The 21,158-nt window shown below is 38.2% G+C and overlaps 1 protein-coding gene across 1 annotated transcript in view; it reads left to right on the top strand.

The window, feature by feature from the left end:
* The window catches only part of BAZ1B (bromodomain adjacent to zinc finger domain 1B), a 69,231-nt gene that overhangs the window by 11,771 nt on the left and 36,302 nt on the right, over positions 1–21,158 (top strand). Inside the window, exons 3-6 of the mRNA XM_055340100.1 lie at positions 832–976; positions 7,577–7,778; positions 11,484–11,605; positions 15,165–15,362. Coding sequence (XP_055196075.1) covers positions 832–976; positions 7,577–7,778; positions 11,484–11,605; positions 15,165–15,362 — 667 coding nt within the window. The remainder of the gene's footprint in view (positions 1–831; positions 977–7,576; positions 7,779–11,483; positions 11,606–15,164; positions 15,363–21,158) is intronic.

Below are 21,158 nucleotides of genomic sequence, written 5' to 3'. Positions count from 1 at the left end.
AGAGAGAGTATAGGGTTTGATGGGAGGGATTACTGAAAAGGTATGGTTTTATATATATATATTTAAGATTTTATTTATTCATGAGAGATAGAGAGGCAGAGACACAGGCAGAGGGAGCCCAATGTGGAGCTCGATCCAGGGACTCCAGGATCATGCCCTGAACCAAGGGCAGATGCTCAACCACTGAGCCACCCAGGTGTCCCTTTAATTTTCATTTAAGTATGGTTTTAATTTTTATTAAGTATGGTTTTATAATTTTTATTTAAAGTAGAAATCATTTTTTAATAAACGAGTTATTTATTCATTCATTCGTTCATTCATTCATGATAGAGAGAGGCTGAGAAGCAGACAGAGGGAGAAGCAGGCTCCATGCCGGGAGCCCAACGCGGGACTCGATCCCGCGACTCCAGGATTGCGCCCTGGGCCAAAGGCAGGCGCTAAACCACTGAGCCACCCAGGGATCCCCTTGCCACATGGTTTTTAAGCTTTGTTTTCCCAAGTGCCTGCTTATATTTGCTTAAGAAATGTATGCACTGGGGATCCCTGGGTGGCGCAGCGGTTTAGCGCCTGCCTTTGGCCCAGGGCGCGATCCTGGAGACCCGGGATCGAGTCCCACATCGGGCTCCTGGTGCATGGAGCCTGCTTCTCCCTCTGCCTGTGTCTCTGCTTCTCCCTCTGCCTGTGTCTCTGCCTCTCTCTGTGTGTGTGTGTGTGTGACTATCATAAATAAATAAATTAAAAAAAAAAAGAAATGTATGCACTAATTTGGATTAATTTTCCAGATAGGTTTTTTTCTGCATTTTCTTGGTAACTAATCACATGTTTGTTTAGTTTAAAGGAGGAGTTCCCTGCCTGGTACGAGAAACTTGTTCTGGAAATGGTTCACCATAATACAGCCTCTTTAGAGAAATTAGTAGATACTGCTTGGTTAGAGATCATGACCAAATATGCTGTGGGAGAAGAGTGTGATTTTGAGGTAAGCACCTCCCCCTTTTTTTGTACAATTTGACTCACCATATGTTGAGACTAGAACTTCCAGTATAGATTACAGAATGCAGTTCTGCATGTAAACCTGTGTTAAATTTGAAGTTTGCTTTACTCAGTATCAGATATTGTAGGGACCAAATTTAGAACCATATTCATTGTTGAGAATGTTTAATATTTTGTTAATATTTTGGTAATTATTATACTGTGTACCATTGCATCCTTGTTTGCCCTGTTTTATCCCTTTCTGATAACTTTTCTATCTTGGCTTTTTGTGGTTGTGTAATTTTTTCATACTTTCTTTTAAAGGCTTTCAGATAATGTTTAGTCCAAATTTGAGGTGCCAACAAGCAAAGAATGTCATATCACTATAATAGTGAGCAAGTTGACTTTTTTCTCTTTCTTCTTCTTTTTTTTTAAGATTTTATTTTATTTTTAAAGGTTTTATTTATTTATTCATGAGACACACACACACACACACACAGAGAGAGAGAGAGAGAGAGAGAGAGAAAGAGAGGCAGAGACATAGGCAGAGGGAGAAGCAGGCTCCATGCAGGGAGCCCCATGTGGGACTCAATCCCGGGTCTCGAGGATCACGCCCTGGGCTGAAGGCAGCACTAAACTGCTGAGCCACCTGGGCTGCCCTAAAAGATTTTATTTATTTATTCATGAGAGACAGAGAGAGAGAGGCAGAGACACAGGCAGAGAGAGAAGCAGGCTCCATGCAAGGAGCCCGTTGTGGGACTCAGTCCTGGGACTCCAGGATCACGCGCTGGGCCGAAAGCAGGCGCCCAACTGTTGAGCCACCCAAGTGTCCCTCTTCTTTTTTTTTTTTTTAACTAAATTTGTATTTTAATTTTCTAGCTCAGATAGCACAAGGATAACTGACTAAAATGAAAATTTAGGACTAAAGTAAACCGTTTGAATGGTTAAAGTAAGATTGGGGAGGGAGGGAACTAATATTTGTTAAATATCTATATGTACTGGGTACTGGACTAGTTGCTTTACTATAATGTCTTGCAGAATCTGCACAGAAATGTTGAGGTGGTAAACAGGCTCAAATATTTATTTAATTTTTTTTCTTTTTTATTTAAGTTCAATTTAAGTAGCATATAGTGTATTAGTTTCAGAGGTAATCTAGTGATTTTTCTTTTGCATATAACACCCAATGCTCTTTATATCACATGCCCTCCTCAATGCCCATCACCCAGTTGCTACATTCCCCCACCACCACCTCCCCTCCAGCAACCTTCAATTTGTTTCCTATAGTTTAAGAGTCTCTTAGGGTTTGTCTCCCTCTGTGATTTCAGCTTATTTCATTTTTTTCCTTCTCTTCCCCATGTTCATCTGTTTTGTTTCTTAAATTCCACATATGAGTGAAATCATGTGATACTTGTCTTTCTCTGACTGACTTGTTTCACTTAGTGTAATACCCTCTAGTGTATCCTCTTCTATCCTCCACCCCCTTATCTTTACATGTTATTGGTTAGACTGTGTCTATATAACAACCATCCTTAGCAGCAAGGAGGCTGAGAAAGTGAATATTGCCTTTTTTTTTTTTTTTTAAGATTTTATTTATTTATCTGAGAGAGAAGGAGAAAGAGTATGAGCTGTGGGGAGAGGGAGAAGCAGACTCCCTGCTGAGCAGGGAGCCAGCTGTGGGACTCCCGAGATCATGACCTGAGCTGAAAGTAGATGCTTTATCAGCTGAGCCACCCAGGTGCTCCCCCCACCTTTAAAATTTTATTTTATTTTATTTTTTTAAGCCTCAGAAGAGGCAGGCTGGCAAAAGAAAAGCAGTAGGGGAATGGCTTAGGTAGTCCAATGGCATCCAGTAAGTGATGGGACAAGGATTCAAACTTTTGTCTGTGTGGTTTCAAGGTCCTTGTTCTTTCTCTAATTTACTTTGACTCCCTGTAGCTCCTAGCTAGTTCTTTTTATATTTGTACTGTCTGTAGGTTTTAATCACATACTTCATATTAGAGTCCTAGCAGGAAACAGATGGCATATTCAAATGGTGTACTTGAATTGAATTTAATAAAGGCTATAGACAACAGTGGGATCTAGGTCAAGGAAAACTCACAAGAAAAGGTTGGGTACCCAATTGCCATTAACAGTAGAGAGACTATCTCACTTACTTCTAAACCCCAAAGAAACAAGTGGGTACTGGGACTAGAAGAGAGTAATGTAGTTGTAGAAGAATACTTTGATAGTAAGATGTAACCAGTTTCCTGGGGAGACAGTCAAGGGAATAAATACCCCAACATCACTTTTCTTCCACCATCTGATTTTTTTGCCTTTGCTTCCTGTTCTTTGAGTTCACCACATCTAGAGAACAAGGGAGCCCTTTGGTATATGTCACAAAGATCAGTCTGCATAAGCACAGAGTAAGGTAGAGAGGAATGGAGACCGATTTGGAGTGGCAAAAGGAAAATAGGCTGTACACCTCTTCAAGGTGATAGAAAAGTTTGATGAAGAGGGAGAGAGAAATTAGGGAGATAAGTACTGCCCATAAACAAATGACCAGTGTTTAAGCTCATTGGTAACCCAGGAAAGCAAATTAAAAGCCTAGCAAGACCATTTATGCACTTCAGATTGGTAAATCAGAAAGTCAAAATAATGACAAGTTTTGACAAGAATGTGGAGCTGCTGGTTTCCTATTTTCGTAAATATTTTCCGATGTGGGACTCGATCCTGGGACTCTAGGATCATACCCTGGGCCAAAGGCAGATATTCAACTGCTGAGCCACCCAGGTGTCCCTAGAAAAATGTTTTGAACTGCATGGAAGTGAAAACAGTGTGTTAGAATTTGTGAGATGCTGTCTATGGTAGGACTTAGGAGACATATATAGCACTAACAACCAATAACTCTTTTTAGAAAAAGAAAAAAAGTGGGGATCCCTGGGTGGCTCAGTGGTTTAGTGCCTGCCTTTGGCCCAGGGCCCAATCCTGGAGTCCCAGGATCGAGTCCCACGTCGGGCTCTTGGCATGGAGCCTGCTTCTCCCTCTGCCTGTGTCTCTGCCTCTCTCTCTCTCTCTCTCTCTCTCTCTCTCTTTTTCTCTCTCTCTGTCGTGAATAAAAAAAAAAAAAATCTTTAGGGAAAAAAAAGTCTCAAATCATTGACCATAGCAGCTATCTTAAGAGATGAGAAAAAGAAGAGTAAATTAAATCTGAAAAAAAGATTTAATAAAAATCAAAGTAGAAATCAATAAAAGAGAAAACAGGAAAATCAATGAAACCAAAGGCTGTTAATTTGAAAAGATCAATAAAATTGGGGATCCCTGGGTGGCGCAGTGGTTTGGCGCCTGCCTTTGGCCCAGGGCGCGGTCCTGGAGACCCGGGATCGAATCCCACGTCGGGCTCCCGGTGCATGGAGCCTGCTTCTCCCTCTGCCTGTGTCTCTGCCCCTCTCTGTGTGTCTATCATGAATAAATAAATCTTAAAAATTAAAAAAAAAATAAATAAAATTGATAAACTTCTAGCCAAACTCCTAGAAGAAAAAGAGAGGACACAAGTTAACCAACATGAAGAATTAGGTGATGTTTACAGTCTGTAGATACTGATAGGGTAATGGAATATAATGAACATCTTTACGCCAATAAATTTGACAACTAAAATGGACAAATTCTTTGAAAGATACAAGCTACCAAAACCCACTCAACAAGAAATAGAAATATTAATAGTTCTGTGTCTATTAAAGAACTTGAATTTAAAAAAAAAAAAAAAGAACTTGAATTTGTGTTAAAATTCTGACAAAACTCCAGGCCCAATGTGTACATTGGTGAATCAAATATTTAAGGAGGAAAGAGCACCAATTCTATACAGATGTTTCCAGAAAATAGAAGAGGGGAGTGAGAAGGGAATTCTTTGCAACTCATTATGTGCCGTCAGCATTACCCTGATACTAAAACCACATAAGCACATTATAAGAAAAAAACAATGGACTAGGAAAAAAAGAAACTCTGTGCTCACAAAACTCCCTTGTGACTATAGATGCAAAATTTTCTTTTTTTTAAATTTTTATTTATTTATGATAGTCACACAGAGAGAGAGAGAGAGAGAGAGAGAGAGGCAGAGACACAGGCAGAGGGAGAAGCAGGCTCCATGCACCGGGAGCCCGACGTGGGATTCGATCCCAGGTCTCCAGGATCATGCCCTGGGCCAAAGGCAGGCGCCAAACCGCTGCGCCACCCAGGGATCCCGATGCAAAATTTTCTAATCAAAATTTTAGCAAAGGAAATACACTAGGGAAAGGACGGTTAGTTCATCATGATTCAGTAGGGTTTATCCTATAAATGCAAAGTTGTTATAATTTTTTTTTAGTTGTTATAAATTTATTATAATTCTTCTTATAAACAGGATGAAAAACCATATGGTCATCTCATTTTACACACAAAAAGCATTCAACAAAATCCAACATCAGTTCCTAATAAAAACTCCACAAACTGTAAATAGAAACTTAAGTCTAATAAATGATATTTACAGAATAACTTCTGGCTGACATACCTAATGATAAAAGACTGAATATCTGCTGTCCCACTCCATTTAGCATTGTATTTGGTAGTTCTAGTCAGTAGTAGCATGTCAAGAAACGGAAATAAAGGGCATCTAAATTGGGAATGAAGAAGTAAAGTGATCTTTATTTTATTTTTTAAAGATTTATTTATTCATGAGAGAGAGAGAGAGAGAGGCAGAGACACAGACACAGGAGGAGGGAGAAGCAGGCTCCATGCTGGGAGCCCGACTTGGGACTTGATCCTGGGACTCCAGGATCGCGCCCTGGGCCAAAGGCAGGCGCTAAACCGCTGAGCCACCCAGGGATCCCCTAAAGTGATCTTTATTTGCAGACAATATGACTATCTATGTAGAAAATCTCCTGCAATCTCCCATAAAAGCTACTAGAACTAATAAGTGAGTTTATTAGCAGGGTAGCAGGATACAAGAAGTAATAAAAAAAACTAATGTTAGCAACAAACAATTGGAAATTGAAATCTAGAAAGATCATTACCATTTATGGTAATATCAAAAAATGTGAAATATTCTGGGAGTAATTTGACAAGAGATACACAAGACCCATACCCTAAAAATTATAAGATGTTCCTGAGAGAAATTAAAGGATTAAAGGAGGCCTTTTTTTTTTTTTTTAAAGGAGGCCTTAAATTATAGACCTTTTGTTCATGGGTCAGAAAACTCACTATTGTTAAAATGTCAATTCTTCCCAAATTGATGTGTAGATTCACCACAGTTGCAATAAAATCCTGGGCAGCTTTCAATTATACTCAAATTACAAAGTAATAATAAAAATCTCAGCAACTTTTTTGTAGGAATTGTCAAGCTAATCATAAAGTTTATGTGCTAGAGTGCCTAAGTGGCCCCATCCGACTCTTGGTTTCAGCTCAGGTCATGACCTCTCAGTCTGGAGTTTGAGTCCTGCGCTGGGCTCCCTGCTCAGTGAGGAGTCGGCTTCCCCTAACTTCCTTATCCCTCTCCCTGCTTGCGTTTTTTTCCTCTTTCTCTGCAATAAATAAATCTTTATTTTTTTAAGTTGTTATTTATTTATTAGACATAGCACACAATTGGGGAGGAGGGGCAGAAGGAGAGGGAGAAGCAGGCTCCTTGCTGAGGAGGGAGCCTGACCCAGTCTTTGATCCCAGGATCTTGGGATCATGACCTAAGCTGATGGCAGATGCTTAACTGACTGAGACACCCAGGCGCCCCATAAATAAATCTTTAAAAAATATATAAAATTTATGTGGAAATGCAAAGAGCCTAGCCAAAAGAACTTTGACAAAGAACAACAAAGTTGTTAGAGGTATAATACTGATTTTGAGTTTTGATTAAGATGGTGTGCAATTTGTATAAAGACAGCTAAGTAATAATAGATCAATGGAAAAGAACAGCATCCAGAAATAGACTCACATACATCCATACACTGATTTTTTTTTTTTAAAGTAGACTCCATGCCCATTGTGGAACCGAATATGGGGCTGATACAACCCTGAGATCAACACCTGAGCTGAGATCTAGAGTCTGACTGTTAACCAACTAAACCATCTGGGCACCCCCCACTACTGATTTTTCATAGAAATAGATAATTAAATGAAGAAAAGATTGTCTTTTCAACAGATGATTCTAGAATAATTGGATATCCTTATGTATAGTTGATACTTATTTTTTAAGGATTTTATTTTTAAGTAATCTACACCCAAAGTGAGGCTCGAACTTACCACTCTGAGATCAGGAGTCATGTGCTCTTCCTACTGAGCCAGCCAGGTGCTCCTTTATAGTTGATTTTCTTAAAAATAGAAATTTTTGAACTATATGTCAGGTTACTGTAGTGATTACCTTTTGGCTTTAGTACATTGGTGCATGAATTATGAACTAGATGGTAATCATTTTATTTTTTAAGGTATCCTATTTCAATTTAGAAGTCTGAGAAATTAAGTTGGAAAAAATCACTGTACTTGACTGTATCAGTTCAGTGAATTTTTATCAAGTGGAGTGGGGTGAATATTGGATAGTATATTCTAAACATCTTTAGGTTTCTGGTTTTTCTTTATTATCTTTGATTCTCTCCTGTCTCCTATATAGGTTGGGAAGGAAAAAATGCTCAAGGTGAGGATTGTCAAAATCCATCCTTTGGAGAAAGTAGATGAAGAGGCCACTGAGAAGAAATCAGACGGTGCCTGTGATTCTCCCTCAAGTGACAAAGAGAATTCTAGCCAAATTGCTCAGGATCATCAGAAGAAGGAGGCAATTGTAAAAGAAGATGAAGGAAGGAGAGAGAGTATTAGTATGTATGATGCTAGCTTTCCTTAGTGAGTTATGCTACTCTGTTTATTTTATACACAAATCTTTTTGAGTTCTCTAGCAATTGTATTTGTAATTGAATTTTGTAGATAGCTAGACCTGTTTTTGTTCATTTATGATTCAGAAAACAAAATATTCACCAAGTGAATCGAGATTTAAATCCCCTACCTACAAAAAAGGTTTAAATCTCCCCGAGATCGTTGAGAAGTCATTACCTCTGGCTGCTTAGAAATCTGTGTGCATATACCTTTCTACTCAAGATGGGAAAGAAAATTGGTTTTCCTTTTCTCTAAGTTGGAAATATGTGTGGAAGGAGGGGGGTGATTGGAGTAGGAGGGACTAATTTAATCTCTTTTTCTTTTCGTATTGTAAGCCATTGTGGTGCTTTTAAGGTATTTCCTTTTATCTATATTCTGTAATTCAGGTTCCTCTAAGATGGGAGCTGTCAGAATTGTTAAACACTAAAAGTAATTTTCAGGGACCTCGAGACCTAATAGTGATTATTTCTAAAGTTGAGAAACTGAGACGTTACTCATTGGAGAGACTATTCAGCCTCTGAGGCCTTCTTTTTTATTTTTTATTTGTGTAAATAATGAATTTGGATACTTTATCCAAAACTCCAAAAATATGAGCACTCAAAGGGTTTGTGTATATTGGACACCCCTCCATGACTGAGGATTAAACAGTTTTACCTCATTATTCAGTTGTCACAAAGTTTGAGGTAGAATGTTACATTAGAATGTTCCACTGTCTGCCTTCCATTTTATTTTGTGTCTCTAGGTGTTTAGGATATGTGCAAATGATTTTAGAGGGATGTCCTTATCTAATCCCAAGGAAGTTTCAGAGATTGTTGTGTAGCTGTTTCCTCCAGTTGTTGATACTTCAGTTTTATTTTCTACTCTGTATTATGAATGCTAAAGTCTGTGTTTGTCAGTTTCTCTTTTTTTATGACACTGAAGTTTTACAGTATATGTGTTATTCACAGTTCTTAAGGTTCGAGGTTGATAAATATTTTGGCTAGGTGTTGGGTGATCTGTCTTCTAACACTTGTTTTCTTCTAGAATGAGGTTATTGGAATACCAGTAATATGTTACAGCTGTTAGTTTTATACCTTAAGCATTATGTACCAGGAACTGCTGGTGTTAGGCTCTGGCTTATTTTTTAGAGTGTGTGCCTTAGTTCAGGTTTTAATTACTAGGATGTAATGTTACTGCAAGTATGTCGATAAGAATCATAGGTGGGCTAAAGAATTAATGTTATGATGTATTCTGCATGTTTTCAGGGGAAAATTGATAGTTTTTCTATAGAAATATGATAGGCAAAAAAAAATATGATAGGCAAATTCTAGTATGAAAAATATTTTCTCATCATGTGACCTTGTCTTTTATTTTGTGGGGAAAAAAATGTATTAGGGCAAGAACTTTTTAGCTTTGTGTTCCTAATTTCCCTGATAAGATTCTATTCCTCCATCTTAGAAGAGAGCTCTCTTTTCTCTTAGCCAAGATACATATGCTTTGAATTCCATTCCCTCTTAGTTTCTCAAGAGCTAGGTAAATTTTTATTATCTACTATATGGTATTTTGTTGTTGTTGTTGTTGTTGTTAAGTAGGCTCCATGCCCAGTGTGGAGCCCAGTGCAGGGTATGAACTCAAAACTGAGATCAAGACTGAGCTCATAGCAAGAGTCAGATGCTTAACTGACTGAACCAACCAGGTGTCTCTCTACTGTAGTGTTTTATTTATTTTTATTTTATTTTATTTAAATTCAATTTGCCAACATATAACATCCAGTGCTCATCACGTGCCATCCTTGATTATACAGTGTTTTAAACTTTCTAATGGTTCTTTGCAGCTTATAAACAAAGCCCTGTTTTCCAGAAACAAAAAAACAAAAACAGATCTTCCCTTGATCCTATTGTTCTATTTTTGTCTTATTCAAGGTAGGAATCTTGAGAATGTTCCATTAGTTTATTCTTTATGATGTTACAGTGTAACATCTGCCTCTTTACTCCTGAAACTATTTCTAATAAGCTTATTGGTGATCCCCCTAATTGCAGAATTCATGGATTTCTTCTTTGTGTTTTACTTTTCTGTTCCATTTAACATTGTTGGTCACTCTCATATCTTTGAGCTTATTTGATACTATAGTCACCCTATCTTTCCCAACTACTTTTCTGGGGGGGAGGGGTTGTTTGTTTAAGTAGTTCCTCTACCTAATGTGGGACTTGAACTCATGACCCCGAGATCAAGAGTTGCATGCTCTTCCGACTGAGCCAGCTAGGCACCCCTACCTTTCTGGGGTTTTTTTACCTCTTTTTTTCTTTTTTTTTTTTTTTTTTTTTTTTAGTTTTTTATTTATTTATTTATTTATTTACGATAGTCACACAGAGAGAGAGAGAGAGAGAGAGGCAGAGACACAGGCAGAGGGAGAAGCAGGCTCCATGCCGGGAGCCCGACGTGGGATTCGATCCCGGGTCTCCAGGATCGCGCCCTGGGCCAAAGGCAGGCGCCAAACCGCTGCGCCACCCAGGGATCCCTGCCTCTTTTTTTCATTTGCTATTCATTAAATTATTTTTCATAGGATTTTGTTCTGCCCCCTTTTTGTTTTTCTATACAAGTATATTGTTACATTTCATTCCTGCCCAGTTTAAATTCTTAATCTGTATGAAGGCTGATGGTTTCCAGACTCATATCAGCTTAATTCCTTAATTCTAGACCCAGTCTTTACGTGTATGTCACAAGCAGTTCAAATTTAACACCTGTAAGACTGAATTGATCATCTTATGTTATCTTCCCAAGACAGCAAAAATACTGCTGTTCTTTCAACATTCTCTTACTCAATGACCCCCTCATTTTCTCAGTCCCTAAGGCAGAAAACTTGGAAACTGATCGCATTTCTGCATCTAGTTGGTTACCAAGTCTATCTTCTAAATGCTTCTTGACTCTTTCAGCATCTATTCCAGATACATTAATTTCAGATATTTAGTGCTGTATTTTGTGATTCACAATCTTTAGTTTCACCTGCCCCTTTCATTCCTTTTCTAACTGCTGTAAGTATTACTTTCTTTCTCTTAATTTTTTCATACTAGTGATGTTTCACAATGCATATGTCTAGTTAGTTAGATGGAAAATCCTTTGTTTCCCTTAGTGCCCATGAGACACATTCCAGTCTCTTTAAATGATATTCAGTGTTGGGGCACCTGGCTGGCTCTGTCAGTAGAGCATGTGACTTTTGCTCTTAGGGTTGTGACTTCAAGCCCCACATTGGACATGGAGCCTACTTTAAAAAAAAATGGTATGCAGTGTTATTTATAATTTGGCCCCTACTTCTTCAGTCTGAAGTTTTTACTGTAGTCTAGATCATAGTCACTTATCTCCTTGCTTATAGTCTTTAAACAAATCTTACTCCTCCTAGGCCCTTTCCTTTGCCTATCTTCCAGTCCAAGTTAGACATTGCTTCTCTTTCTTCTCGTAGTATTTTTCTGTGCTAATCTCTATTACAGTAGTTTATCACATTGTATTGTGATTTTGTGGGTGCATAGACTTTATCTGCTTGAGGGAAGGACTTTATAATTCATCTTTGTGCCCCATCACTTAGTACCTAGTGCAGGATAGTTGTTTAATAAGATTCATAATGAATGAATGGATAAAGACTTGTTTTTTCACTAATTTTGTATTGATTTGACTAGATGACAGAGCACGTAGATCTCCACGAAAACTCCCTACTTCATTAAAAAAAGGAGAAAGGAAATGGGCTCCACCAAAATTTCTGCCTCACAAATATGATGTGAAATTACAAAATGAAGATAAGGTTAGTTGGTACTTTATATTAAACCTTTTACATGTAGTAAATGTTATTTCAGAAAATATAGGGCTTGTTTTCTTGGAGAAAATGTGCTAAAGAAAAATGTGAATGAATGTGTTTCTACAAAAAATTCTGAGCAGTTTTCTAGTTTTTGTAATTATGACCTATGTAATTATAACCTTAAGTTAAATTGTATTTTTTTCCCCCTAGGAGATAGCATGTTTTTTCTTTTAATATGAATTATTAGGGTATAGGAATAATTTACATTTGAGCTTCAAACTCAGTTTGAAAAATAAGAATCGATTCCCAGCAATTATACAGTTTCCCCAGGAAATAGCTCTTCCCTGTTAAAAATAAAGCAATTTGTAATACACTTAAACTCAGAAACTGAGTCAGTACTAATCAGTGCTTTTACAAGGAATCTGTGAAGCTACTAATCTAAAATAGTAAATACCTTTAAAATAACTTAGTGCTTTGTTATACTGATTTTAAGGTTTATATTGTTTTAATACATCCAGAGTCATGATACATCTTTTTTCTTTAAAGATGTATTTATTTATTTTAGAAAGAGAGAGAGAGTGGGGTTGGGGGTGGGGGTGGGGACAGAGGGAGAGGGAGAGAGAGGCCCAAGCCAACTCTATGCTGAATACAGAGCCCAACATGGAGTTCAGTCTCATGACCTTGAAATCACAACCTGAGCTGAAACCAATAGTCAGACGCTCAACCCACTGTGCCACTCAGGTGCCCCCAGATTCATGATATATCCTAAAGTAAATGGGCAAGAATTTTTTTCTTAGTGGTGTATATAAAACAATGTGTTTTTCATTAATAGCATCTTAAGAGTCCATGAAATATGGCATATTATTTGCAGGTACTCTATACCTGTATGTGTAAAATCTTATAATTAGAAAGAAGCAGAGTGGGCGGTTGGGTTGGAAGTCGGCTACACATTTGTCTTCCTGTTGAACTGTTTTATAGAAGAAACAGCTAAGGCCTAAGAAATCGAAGAGTTCTTTCAAAGGTCATGATTTAGTGTAAATGAGAGTGGGAAGGATTATAACCGAGATCTTTTGCTTCTTCGTAGTTTTGGGTTTTTTCCCCACCTCAGAATGTTGACAAGGCTTACTTGACCCCCCCCCCCTTTTTTTTTTATTGATGATAGGCACACACAGAGAGAGAGAGGCAGAGACACAGGCAGAGGGAGAAGCAGGCTCCATGCACCGGGAGCCCGACAAGGGATTCGATCCCAGGTCTCCAGGATTGCGCCCTGGGCCAAAGGCAGGCGCCAAACCGCTGCACCACCCAGGGATCCCTTGACCCCTTTTTTTTAAAGATTTTATTTTTAATCTCTGTACCTAACATGGGGCTTGAATTTACAACCCCAAGATCAAGAGTGTCCTGCTCCTCCAATGGAGTCAGCCGGGCACCCCCAGCATTTTGACTCACTTGTTTTTATAGTTGATCTGAAAACATGGCTGGATTGTTAGGGTTTGTTTATATTTGAAAATTCGATGTTAAATATAGTTTTTCATTAATTTTTTTACTTAACCTTCAGCAAGATAACTAGGTAAAATATTATTACTAGAAAGTCTCAGCCACTTCCCTGATTATTTGTATTCCTTTTTTTTTCTTTAAGATTTTATTTATTTTAGAGTGAGAAAATGTGCGTGGGAGCAGGGAGATGGGCAGAGGGGGCAATAGAGGGACAAGCAGACTCTGCTGAGCTCAGAGTCTGATTTGGGACTAGATCTGATGATCCGGAGATCATGAGGTGAGTGGAAACCAAGAATCCAATGCTTAACTAACTGAGCCACTCAGGTGCCCCTCACTTCTATCTTTATCGATGAGTATAAATTGTTTTGTTCACATGTAGTAAATACAGGAAGATGGGATACAGGTAAGAAAAAAGATACCTCTTATTCCATACTCAGAGATGATAATTGGTAAATATAGATGTGGTTAATGCTGGTTAGCTTTTTTTTTTTTAAGGTTTAATTATTTTTTAATTATTTATTTATTTTAGAGAGGGGAGAATGTGGGCATGTTGTGGGGAGGGGCAGAGAGAGAACCTCAAGCTGACTCCCTACTGAGCACAGGGCCTGCCTTGCTGAAACCCAGAGCTGGATGCTTAACCAACTGAGCCAGCCAGGTGCCCCCTGGAGATTAGCTTTTAAGTGACTTTTAAAAATAGAGGTATACCCGGGACACCTCGGTGACTCAGTGGTTTACTGCTTGCCTTTGGCTCAGAGCGTGATCCTGGTTCCAAGATTAAGTCCCGCATCGGGCTCCCGCAGGGAGTCTGCTTCCCGCTCTGCCTGTGTCTCTGCCTCTCTCCCTGTGTCTCTCATGAATGAATAAATAAAATCTTTAAAATAGGGATCCCTGGGTGGCGCAGCGGTTTGGCGCCTGCCTTTGGCCCAGGGCGCGATCCTGGAGACCCAGGATCGAATCCCACATCGGGCTCCCGGTGCATGGAGCCTGCTTCTCCCTCTGCCTCTCTCTCTCTCTCTCTCTCTCTCTCTCTCTGTGACTATCATAAATAAATAAAAAATTAAAAAAAATTCCCTTAAAAAAAAAATAAAAAAATAAAATCTTTAAAATAAAGGAGTATTTTATATATACTGTTTTTAATCTTGCTTTTTTCATTTACTATATGATGAAGATCTGTGATGTCATTAAATGTTTTTCTAAAACAGTATTTTCAGGTTGTAGGGTGTCTGATAGTCACCAGGGGGAGTTTATTAAAAAATGCAGATTCCCGGGATCCCTGGGTGGCGCAGCGGTTTGGCGCCTGCCTTTGGCCCAGGGCGCGATTCTGGAGTCCCCGGATCGAATCCCACGTCGGGCTCCCGGTGCATGGAGCCTGCTTCTCCCTCTGCCTATGTCTCTGCCTCTTTTTTTCTCTCTCTCTCTCTCTCTCTCTCTCTCTCTCTCTCTCTCTCTCTCTGTGTGTGTGTGTGACTATCATAAAATAAATAAAAATTTAAAAAAAATGTAGATTCCCACACTCTACTGCCAGAGGCACTTCTGATTCAGTAAGTTTGGAGCCTAATCATCTACATTTGAATAGCACTCTTAGATGATTCTAATAAATTTGTCCTGATTGAGAAACACTTTTCCCCTTGCTAAATATATTGTAGACAATATATTACATATAATTATATGTTTGTATATATTATATATGTATAATGATTGTATCCATTATATGGATGTATTTTAATTTAAAACAATGATTCCCTTACTGATACACCTTATGTAGTCCCCCCCCCCTTTTTTTCCTTTTATAAGCAGTTGTTAATTATCCATTTACTTCCAAATTCATATTAGAGGAATTGCTGGTTCAGTGGGTATGCACATTTTTAGGACTCATACATACTGATAAATTTCCTAGGGATGTGTTTAATTTAATATTCTGTCTCTGAAAATTATTCTTTTTGTTTCATCTAGTTTATAGCCATATTTCATAGAGGGAATTACGATTTTTCTGGAGAGAACATAAATCTTTGTTTTCACTGGTTAATTGCTTTATACCCCAGTGGTAAGTTATTTATATTTGTTAACCTAGATCATCAGTAATGTGCCAGCAGACAGCTTGATTCGTACAGAACGCCCACCAAATAAAGAGATACTTCGATACTTTATACGGCATAACGCATTACGGGCTGGTACTGGTGAAAATGCACCATGGGTGGTAGAAGATGAATTGGTGAAGAAATATTCTCTGCCTAGCAAGTTCAGTGACTTTTTGCTTGATCCATACAAGGTAAGGTCACTATTAATTTTTAAACAGAAATAACACTGTTAGATGAGTTTGTTTTCTCTGTTGGTGGCTCCAATTGCATTTTGAACTCTCAAATCAGAAAATGGATTCAGAAATTTTCACATCTCTTTATGTAGATAATGATGTGGGATTGATATTGAATATCTCTCCTAGTTTGATTTATTTTTTACTATGGTTGCATAATTAAAAAATATATATGTAGGGCAGCCCTGGTGGCTCAGTGGTTTAGCGCTGCCTTCGGCCCAGGGTGTGATCCTGGAGACCCAGGATCGAGTCCCGCGTCGGGCTCCCTGTAGGGAGCCTGCTTCTCCCTCTGCCTGTGTCTCTGCCTCTCTCTCTCTCCTCTCTGTGCTTCTCATAAATAAATAAATCTTTAAAAAATATATATATATGTATATGTATGCATATATATATGCATGTATGCATATATACATATCTATATGCATATTATATATGTGTGTGTGTATATATATGGTTTTTTGCCTCAGATTCTTCTTGGAATGAGGTGTATGGTATAAATAGAAAAAAGTATTTCTTAGATTGATTTCTAAGAATGAAAACTGAATTTGTTTCTTTTAAAAAAGATTTTATTTTTACTGAAGAGAGTGAGCGAGCACGAGCTGGGGGAGGGAAAGAGGGAGGAGAAGCAGACTCCCCGCTGAGCAGGGAGCCTACTGTTGATCCCAGGACTCTTAGATCATGACCCAAACTGAAGGGAGGTACCTAACTGACTGAGCCACCCAGGCCCCCTGAAAACTGAATTTGTATATCAGATAAGATGATCAAACACACCAGTATCCTTACAAAAGACTTGAAATGAGTATTACTTGTATGACAGATTAGTAGAAAATCTAGTATTTCCCTCTTGAGAATGTGTTGGGTTTTTTTTTGGTTAATCAGCTCATTTGATCTTCAAAACATTTCTTATAAAGTAGTGTTGGGTTGGGGGGTATGTGTATATATAATCTTATTTTCCAGATGCAGGAGCTGAGGCTAGTCTAATTAGAACCAACAGAAAGTAAAATAAAAGCCAAGACAATTGCCTCAGATTTCTTACTGTCTTTTTCATCTCACGGTTTGTCCAGTAAGATTTTTTTTAATGTTGATTTTATTTGTGTCTTTGTAGCAAGTTGACGGATTTGCATACCGATAGCTCATCTTGGTCTTAGGTCCAGAATGGGACAGTGACAACTGAGCTGCTGATCCATTAAAACTAAGTCAGAGTTCCTTGATTTTGTTTTTAAGATTTTATTTATTTATTCATGAGAGACACAGAAAGAAAGGCAGAGACCTAGGCAGAGGGAGAAACAGGCTCCCTGTGAAGATGTGGGGCTCAATCGCAGGACCCCAGGACCACAGCCTGAGCCAAAGGCAGATGCTCGCTCAACCACTGAGCCATCCAGGTGCCCTCATGATTGTTTTTCCGACCCTTTTTGTTTTGAAAAACTAAGCACGTCTGGAGTCATACAATTAAATTAGTTCTATTATTTTAGGTTCATTTTGCTGACAAAAGTAATACTGAGAAATAATTTTACTTCTCTAACTATAGTTTTATCACTTGTTTTCCTATTCTAGACCAGCATGATCAAGTTCTGTTCCTATGCTCTTTACATTTCTATTATTTGCATAAAAATAAACATTTAGAAATTAATTTACTTTTTCTAGATTTAGGAGTAAAGTTTCTTTGGAACTATGGTAAACCTAAACTTTTTTATTTACTGAGGGGAAATTTTAAATCTTTGTCATTTCATTGTTAAAGAGTTTCGGAGCTGTGGTAACAGCTTTCAGTGGATATAAGATTGTTCTCATTACTGTATGAAAATCCTATACAGGATCATCTCTGAATGAGTTTTAGACTCTTGGATCATTTGAGTCCTTAAATATTTTCCTCTCTTTTTAAATCTTCCACCTTTTATGTATTTTTGTTTAGTGATTCGAGTATATGAATAACATGAAAGAAAGACAAAGTTAAAAAAAAAAGAGGCTAAATAAGTATTATTTATGGGTAAAATGTCTTTGTTATTTATGGGTAAAAGGCTTATTAAAACAAAAAAGCTGATACACATTTTTTTGTAGGAGCCAGAGACTAGAATTCCAGGAACTTGGATCCCAAGAAGCAGTTTCTGAAGAAATCCTCTACTCTGAAATTTTCTAATGAGGGCTTAAGATACTAACTTAATGGGATTTGGCTATAATCAAGATTGAGACTAGGAAGTATAAGCTTGTTTGGATTAAAGTGGTATAAGAAGACAGTGTTTTTGCTTAAACTTCTGTAAAAAACCAGTCTACACAATATTTCAATTGCCAATACTGTTTGACATTGTTTTGTCTCCTGAGTTTTGTATAGGAGTTGTGTTTTTCCTGTTTATAGTTTTCTTAAAGAACTTAGAGTAGCTCAGGACCTAATACAGTAAAGACACAGATAAGAAGACCATAAAACAATGTTCTGGATTCTTTCCTTAGCTAAAGGAAATTTTAAGTAGTGTGTTGAGGATTCAAGTTGGTCACATATTATCTGCCTATCCCAAAGGCAAAACGTTTAAAAAATTTTTCTCTTTGTCTTCTCTTTGATTTTCATAGAATTTCACGTTCTGCTAGGCTGCCAAATGCAGCTACTGTGGAGAGAGAGGAGACCTGGAGAGGAAGCAAGTTCTGAGCAGTAGTTTAAGGAAAGGACTGATGGGGGAGCTTAGGTGGGAGAGTGGAAAGTTATTTAGAGATTTGGAAGTTGGAGTGTTATCCGAGTAGGACCTGATATGATGAGAGTGTGTTTGTCATCCTAAACTCTAGAACAGGGATCCCTGGGTGGCGCAGCGGTTTGGCGCCTGCCTTTGGCCCAGGGTGCGATCCTGGAGACCCGGGATCGAATCCCACGTCGGGCTCCCTGTGCATGGAGCCTGCTTCTCCCTCTGCCTGTGTCTCTGCCTCTCTCTCTCTCTCTCTCTCTCTCTCTCTCTCTCTCTGTGTGTGACTATCATAAATAAATAAAAATTAAAAAAACAAAACAAAACTCTAGAACATAAATTACTTGAATATATTAGGAACTATCTTACTCATTTTATATTCTGTGATATTTAGCATAGGTGTAATAGGTATGTGGCTAGTGAATTCATCTCTATAAGAAGTACCATTTATTGAGAAAAATGCAACTGCCAATTGAGTTTAGAGATAATGACTTGGGAGAATGATTTTTTTTTTTTTTTTTTTTTTTTTTTTGAGAATGATTTACAAGGAATTTGTCTGATAATGGTCATCTAAGATGGAATCTGCTATCTGGACACAGGCAAAGGGAGAAGCAGGCTCCATGCAGGGAGCTCGATGTGGGACTCAATCCCAGATCCCGGGATCACGCCCTGAGCCAAAGGCAGACGCTCAAACCATTGAGCCACCCAGGTGTCCTCCTTGGTTTGGTTTTAATAGGATCCAGTGCAGTTATGTTTCCTTGTCTTGTGACTTGTTAGGAAACTGAGGTCTCTTGTGATCTGGAGCCATCTTTCCCCTTTTCTTTGTTTTTCAAGGACCTTGATGTTGTTTAAGAATACAAGCTGATCGTTTTTGTGTGATGCTTCTCAATTTGTGGCTGTTTCCACATGATTATTTTCAGGCTGTGGATTTTGGGTAGAAGTACCACAGAATTGTTGTGTTCTTAGTGAAGCATATCAGAAGGCATGTGATGTAATTTTGTCTCATTACTAATGATGTTAATTATTACATATCTTGAAAGATGTTTATCTCTTCTAATTAATGTTTTAAGTAAGTGTTCATGGTTTTAAATTATTTCTTTAAATTTGCCTCTTGAATTTTATTTATGAGCTAGAGACTAGAGCAGAAGCACTTTAAAAAATAAATTGTTAACTTTAAAAACACTTAAAACCATTTTATGGTAATGTATTTTGTATATTTGCTGATAAAGATATCTGGAGATTGAGGCAAGCTCACTGTGAATGTTGCCTTAAAACTCCTACCATGGCTCCTTAGGTGAAGGAGAAGAGTGAAGAATCATAATATAGATTGCTAAAGTTTTCCAATTCAGGGTTTTTGCTGCTTACTGTTAAGTTAAATTTAGCATCTGAATGAGCCACTATAAAGTTTCTTCATTTTTATCTTACTAGATTTTCTTATTTGTGTTGGTGGTTTGTTTGAGGTGACAGGGAACCAGGTATGGAATTGTATGCAACATTTTTCAAGTTGCTGAGTCATTCGTAAATACTTCGTTCCTGTTTAGCATTTAGGAAGGGCCTTTGCCTAAAACTACATACAATACTGCTATTTCAATGTCCATTCTTTTTTCCCTCCCTGTACACTACTTAAGTAGATAATCCCCCATTATGCTAAATGGGGGATAGGGGAGACCCTTAGCACATAAGTGGTTTTATACTTTTTCAGATCCCCCTGAGCAGCCATGCTGGCTCCCATTTGGCTGTGACTGCCCAGCATGCCCTATGCTGAGATGATCCAGTTACTGAAGGACTGCTCAAGCAGGGAGCTGGCCTGTTGGGAGGGGGTTGGGTGAGTTAATTTCTTTCATTTTTAAGAAAAAAAAATTACATGGTATGGTTTGGCAAGAAAACCACACGCCTTGTAAGCAAAAATGGGGTGGTGGACCCTCAAATGGCTAAGCCATCCCAGCCTTTTCTTCTCACATCATTGCTGGAAAATATAATGCTGCTAAGTAGAAGAAAATTAAAGAACCTTATAATTTGAGTGACTTTTTTAAATAGAAAAAGAACCAGTAAATTAAGAAGTGGCCTAATTATAATAGACTATTAAAAGACTCTATTAACATAGTCTCATACTACTCCTTTTTAGTGATAAATTTCATTTTGAAATGACTTTAAAGATGGCCGGTTATCCTCAGCATTAGAAGTATCAGTAGCTGGTTACCCTCAGCATTAGAACTATCTATCAACCTGTGCGGTCTATACTCTGAAGATTTTCCAAGGCTAGTTGAAGAAGATGGTTAATTTTTGGAAGGCACTTACTGTATGTCTTTGATTCCTGCCAGGGTAGTTTTGGGCCTTTTTCTGTGATTTGTAGGGTGGTCTCTGAAACACTGTTCTCTTTGGAGTATTGCTACCATTACTGTCCATCAGGAGAGCTCACGTAAGTCATCTTTGCTTACTCATTTTAGCATTTTGAAATGTGATTCTGGGGAAACAGAACTAGGAAATTCTGCTTCTAGGGAAAGTATCCCCCCCAGTTACGGTTAGATACTGTTTATATTCCGTCAGCTATGAGACTTTTTGTCAGCAAATATTGAGGACGATAATTGGGGAACAAAAATAGCTAGCTGGAGGACAGTAGTGTGTAATTGCCTGTAGTCCTTAAGAGGCAGATTGGCCTTTGAATTTAGAGGCTTGGCCAGGAGAAAGATGTTAGGTATGGCCTACTTGTTTGTTGCAGACCATATTTCTCCTCCTCGTGCTGCCTTGGTTCTATAAGTCTGTCTGTTGGATGATTATATCTGTACTGTTTAAATTTTATTTGGCATTGCTGTACTGCTTATTAAATTTTACCATACCCGTTTGGTTATGCCTGTCAAGAGTGTAGGTGTTCCTCCGTATCCTCTCTGGGATTTCTTTCACTGTAGCACTTCTCTTGCCTTTTTTCAAAGGGCTTGCCTTTTTTCAAAGGGCTCACTGTTTTATCTTCGATAGTCTGTAGCTGCTTCCTTGCTTGCAGTGTCCTCTCATACTGGCCTGTCTTACCCCCTGCCTCCATCTTCTGTGTAATTCAGCCTTCTCACCCAGAAACCTCAAGTTAGGGTCGTCTCCAAGT

Source organism: Nyctereutes procyonoides, unplaced genomic scaffold (assembly GCF_905146905.1).
Source record: "Nyctereutes procyonoides isolate TBG_1078 unplaced genomic scaffold, NYPRO_anot_genome, whole genome shotgun sequence".
Classification (NCBI taxonomy): Eukaryota; Metazoa; Chordata; class Mammalia; order Carnivora; family Canidae; genus Nyctereutes; species Nyctereutes procyonoides.
Note: the sequence above shows the minus strand (reverse complement) of the source record. Positions and strands in the feature narration are given on the sequence as shown.